Source organism: Priapulus caudatus, unplaced genomic scaffold, assembly GCF_000485595.1.
Source record: "Priapulus caudatus unplaced genomic scaffold, Priapulus_caudatus-5.0.1 Scaffold439, whole genome shotgun sequence".
Lineage (NCBI taxonomy): Eukaryota > Metazoa > Priapulida > Priapulimorpha > Priapulimorphida > Priapulidae > Priapulus > Priapulus caudatus.
Window position 1 is genome coordinate 215,901 of NW_014577500.1, and position 5,238 is coordinate 221,138.

The following is a 5,238-nucleotide window of genomic DNA, read 5'->3' on the forward strand; positions in this document are numbered from 1 at the left end:
CGCGATCACTGTGTGAGTAGATGTCCGGAAACGTAGCCTGGAGGCTAGGCGACCGGTTCTGGACGCGTAGCCACTGCGACATATTTATGTCGTTCACCCTCCAATGCCCCATGCAGGCTGAGGCTGATTCGGTCACCATGTTCATTTACTGCCGAAAAGTAGCAGTTATGTTATTCGCTGAAATGTCTAATCAACATAAAAACATCTTGCATGTAATTCTTTCTGGCAGTTGTTTGTACACCTGGTCTTTACAGGGCATGTGTTGAAGATTGCCTTGTTTGTGGTATACCGGTAGCAGTATTATGTCTTTCTGCTTGGATATGTTAGAAATGAGAGCATGCAGACTGTACAGTAAAGTTTCTATCCGATTTCTAAATAAAATATAATTTGTTTTATAGCATCAGAACCCTGGCCAAGAGATGCACAGCTGTATGAACCACTTGAGAGTAAGTCCATCTTCTATAACGTTGTTTCATCCGTCTTGTACCATATGTGTACAATATTTGTATTACTTGTATTACATTTGAATTACAATTTACACTTTGAACAAGTAGAATGACTATTGCATTTTTACTGACATTGTAATAGTATTATAAAACGTTTTTAATATTTGGCTATGGTCAGGTGTCACTTAGTGGACTGTATATTTCTCTACTTAGACTAGAGGCAATATTATAAATTGTACTGGCAATTCAAAATTCTGATTTTAATTGAACTGCTTTGAATTGGTTATAAAATCTTATTATTCCAGCTCAAATGTTGCTTCCTGACATAGTGAGATGTCGTGCCGTAGAAGCGTTTCTCAACATGTGTCACTTGGATTTTGAGGTTGTACACCGTAAGAATGCGGAGGACATGTCACCATCTGGTAAATATCCCTTTTCAGTTTCTTTTGGCAGTTAAAGGGGGGTAGAATAGTGTAGTAAATAAGCTCTTTTCGCAGTATCAGACAATAGAGTTGACTTATTTTTAGGAGAACGTATATTATTGGAAATATCACATTGTTGACTTGAATTAAAAAACAAACATTTTTGTGTACATAAAAACACATTACATAAGTTGTATTAGAGAGTATATATTTCAAAGGTTTTCTGTGTCAACATCAGGGTTTGAGAGTAATACTATGAGTGACATCAGAATCTTACCCTTTTGCTCATGGTTAGGTATGGTGCCATTTGTGAGGTGCGGTGCATTCATTATTTCGGAGCTGGAGCCGATTGTTGGATTCTGTGGAACGAAGGTGATTGTTAATTGCATAGAAGAAGCAAGATGAGAAAATCCATTTTAAAATACAAGTTTAAAAGATGGTTGTTAGCCGTGTCACATATGATTTAACTGATTACCCACCATTGCCATCTCTCGTTAATTAATAGAACTCTTGTTAAATTATTATACAGGGTCATGCATTGACTGAAGACCTTTCACCTAGGGACGTGGCAGACATGAGAGCATACATGGCTCTTCTCGAGAACACCTTCGGTAATGCTGAGGTATGATATATAGGTGTGATTTTTAATACAAACAGGTAGCTTTACTCTAGCTCTCTGGTAGATCTCATAGAACTGCGATCATATACAGTGGCCCAGGCTAGTAGAGTCAGTCCTCCTACACAATATTACATTATAACTTTGCTACTCTTTAGATACCCATGATTCCCAGAACGTTGTTGTGTGACGCGACCGATAAATTGTGATGTTGTTGTCACCAAACACAGTGATTACAATCGGCATCTGTCATCTCTAGTACTGCAATGCACAGCATAGATCTATATCGATTTATGCAGTTTTCTTATCAGATATTGAGCAAAACCTTTCCACTATCCTACATTGGAAATCAAGGGGAGCCTTGATTTTGTTAACATTGTTTCCAAAACGTGTTTAACAGGATTGTAACCACTTCATTAAAGACTATATGTATTTCTATATGCCACTTGATATTGGTTATGGCCAGAGGTGAATCTACCAATGCTGTTTACTCATGTGTTTCTTGCAGCTGTACATGTGTTGGATGGAGGATACTGTCTACCAGCAGTTCACTAGACCTAGTCATGAGTCGATCTACCCATGGCCATTGGGCCAGCTGCTCACCATTCAAAAGCAAAGGCACACCTGCCAGAAACTGAAATCTCTCGACTGGGCAGAAAAATCTACACTAGAGGCATGCTAATTGAACCCTAGTACCTTTCCTGTAATCTATTCTTATCTCTACCAAACTGTCGTCACTATTTCACATAAGCATAACCACTGGAAGGTTTATGTAACCAAGGAATTAAATAAATGTCATTTATTGCAGCAGTACCCTGAGAGTGAATAAGAGATGAGCATGTGATTGATACAGCTGAAGAAACATGCTTAACATTCTTTACATTGTAGTTAGTCACAAGTCCCTTACATTGCGAATAAAATCCTAATTTGGGTTAGGTGAATTCATGATTATCTGTTGCTAAAAGTAATTTGGTAAAGTGCATTGAAAGCTCTCTTCTCAAATCAATCGTAGAAGAATCTCAACAACGCAATACTGTTTGTAACTAGGTGCGTCAAAAAAGCTCATGATTTCAATGGAATAGCTATATGTTTCTAACGCTGTGTTTCTAAGCTAGCTTCTACTTCATAGGTAATAGAAGATGTCACGGAAGCTTGTCAGGCCATTTCCGAAAAACTTGCACGCAAAGACTTCTTCTGTGGTGAAACGTGAGTAGCAAAATATTCTAATTGCTGTTGGACACATTTTATTTTAGTGCTTATAAAGATTGGATTTCGCTTATATAAACCAGACAACAGGTTGTGGAAAAAAATGGCGTTAGGTTGTTTCAGTAGGAATAGATGAAGTAAATGTCGTGTTGACTTTGATATGGTAATAATGACATGTTATAGTACGAATAATTTTTCTTTTGCAGTCCGACCGAGTTGGATGCTCTTGCTTATGCCCATCTTCACACTATGCTGACAGTCAAATTCTCGGACGACAGGTTGGCGGAGGCTGTGAAACAGCATGAAAACCTTGTGAAATTCGTAGAGAGAATCACAGAAACGTTCTTTACTCAACATTAGGGAATTGTGCTACATGTGGAAAACTAAATTAACGCTCTTTCTCATACATGTGGTTTAGACTGTAAAAATCGAGAAAATTCATTGCTCAAGTTTGGTTTTCCAATGCATTTCGTGTCAGTGTAAGTGCAGCTGCACTCAGACAAGTTTTTGAAAATACTAGTCAACATAACACATGTTGAACTACAATGTTACCATTTATTCTTGCTCTTACTGTGTGCCACCTAGCAGAAAGATAATAATACTAAAGCTTCATGGAAAATTCAGGTTAATCATGATGGAATGGCCCGCTCTCTCAATTTTTGGCCACTTGTGCAGTTTCTTGAGAAGCAATTATAAATATGTTAGCACATATTTAATGAGCCTGTCATGCATCTCTCTTGCTAGGATAAATAAACTTATTTTACAAATTACATGTTTTGTCAATTATTCTGTTTGTTTGACAACGTGTAACATTACAACATTTGCATTATACATGACAAACAGACATTATACATGAAAGGTATAACAAACGCATTTGCAGCAGATACTGTTTATTGCAAATATGAAAGCAGTAATTTTTGTACAGCATACAGAGTATAAAGAAGGCAGTAATGATACAGCTTGATAAAACTGATAATAAACCCATATAATTGTGTAAATAGCACTGGGATATCGCCCTTTCATTGCACCTGACATGGGTTGTGGGTGTCTACGGAAGATGCCCTATGATGGCAGCGACCACAGAGGCAAGCTGCTGTACGTGATGGCAGTGTCCTTGCATAGGAGGCATGATACATGACAGCCGTGGCCTCAAGCACCCCACCGCACATCGTGAGTGTCTGTATTTTCCCCTGCGTACAGGTGTGGTGTCCGATGACGGCAGAGTTTTACCACGAGTACCTGCACATGAGGAATCAGAAGCGAGTGCTCATCTGTGTGCTGAACCCGCAGAAGTTCCGCGCCTGCCAGTTCCTCATCCGTTACCACGAGCGACGCAACGACAAGATCATCGTCTTCTCCGACAACGTGTTCGCGCTCAAGAACTATGCGATCAAACTCAACAAGTGCGTGCGGATGCTTTCGGCCATCTTTGTTTTGTTTTTTTCCGCATGTAGATGGGCATGTTATCATTGCGTACTGTCGTCATTTTATCAAAATGTATTAATTATCATAAGTTGTATCATAATGCAAGCTTAATAGATATATTTTTACTAGTGTTTGTGGGTAGGGTTATTAGTAATAATTAATACCCAATGTTTCTCATCGCGCTTTGCTAATAGGCGATTAATCTTTCATATCAAACTCTAGGTCAGGTTGTATATTCACTCCCAGATTATCAGATCAGTGTAATTTATAATGTGAGTCATTGCTTCACTGCATGTAAAATTACTCTGTGTAGAAACTCGTTTCATTTTCCAGGCCGTATATTTATGGACCAACAACTCAGGGCGAACGAATGCAAATTCTGCAGAATTTCCAGCACAACCCAAAAGTGAACACTATCTTTGTCTCAAAGGTAAGCCCGACTACCAAAGCATTGCTAATTCTGCTTGCTCTGGTTTTGAAATTTCTTAGTATTATATGAGTTACAATATGAACTTATTTCAGGTTTTTGCTTTAGCATTCTTCTGCATCATTTTTGTTCACAATGTCTTTTCCGTGATAGCGTAATGCTTTATTTGTTATTTGTTTTCATTACAGGTTGCCGATAACTCTTTCGATCTACCGGAAGCAAACGTGCTCGTTCAGATATCTTCTCACGGTGGTTCGCGCAGACAGGAAGCACAGCGTCTTGGTAGAATCCTACGAGCAAAGAAAGGTGATGACACGTTTACAGACGTACATAAACACACACTTCTCTCACACACTTCTGCTGAAGGGTTCGTTGTCGTATCAGGTACTACATATATGTACCTGAGGTACATATATGTATACATATGTACCCTAACCCTAACCCTAACCCTAACCTTAACCCGAGGTACATATATGTAGTACCTGATACGACAACGATCCCTTCAGTCACACTTCCCGCTACAGGTGACGTGCAGGCACATGCTTTACTAATAATACGTGATCCATCTCACATGTACCCTCATGCACAGACACGCTTGCTTGTATACACACATGCTCGCAGACATACCTACACACATGATTGCACGTACAAACAAACACACGTACAGACGTACATAGACACACACTTCTCTATACT

The 5,238-nt window shown here is 39.0% G+C and overlaps 2 protein-coding genes across 2 annotated transcripts in view; both read left to right on the top strand.

Annotated features, from left to right (window-relative positions):
* LOC106810419 (metaxin-2-like) overlaps positions 1 to 3,460 on the top strand; it is an 8,178-nt gene extending 4,718 nt beyond the window's left edge. Inside the window, exons 2-8 of the mRNA XM_014813772.1 lie at positions 399 to 446; positions 752 to 868; positions 1,164 to 1,240; positions 1,398 to 1,490; positions 1,993 to 2,157; positions 2,614 to 2,690; positions 2,897 to 3,460. Of these exons, the coding sequence (XP_014669258.1) occupies positions 399 to 446; positions 752 to 868; positions 1,164 to 1,240; positions 1,398 to 1,490; positions 1,993 to 2,157; positions 2,614 to 2,690; positions 2,897 to 3,050 (731 nt within the window). The 3' untranslated portion in view covers positions 3,051 to 3,460. The remainder of the gene's footprint in view (positions 1 to 398; positions 447 to 751; positions 869 to 1,163; positions 1,241 to 1,397; positions 1,491 to 1,992; positions 2,158 to 2,613; positions 2,691 to 2,896) is intronic.
* The window catches only part of LOC106810417 (TFIIH basal transcription factor complex helicase XPB subunit-like), a gene marked incomplete in the record, with an annotated part of 21,984 nt that overhangs the window by 12,013 nt on the left and 4,733 nt on the right, over positions 1 to 5,238 (top strand). Inside the window, 2 exon segments of the mRNA XM_014813768.1 lie at positions 3,891 to 4,093; positions 4,449 to 4,545. Of these exon segments, the coding sequence (XP_014669254.1) occupies positions 3,891 to 4,093; positions 4,449 to 4,545 (300 nt within the window).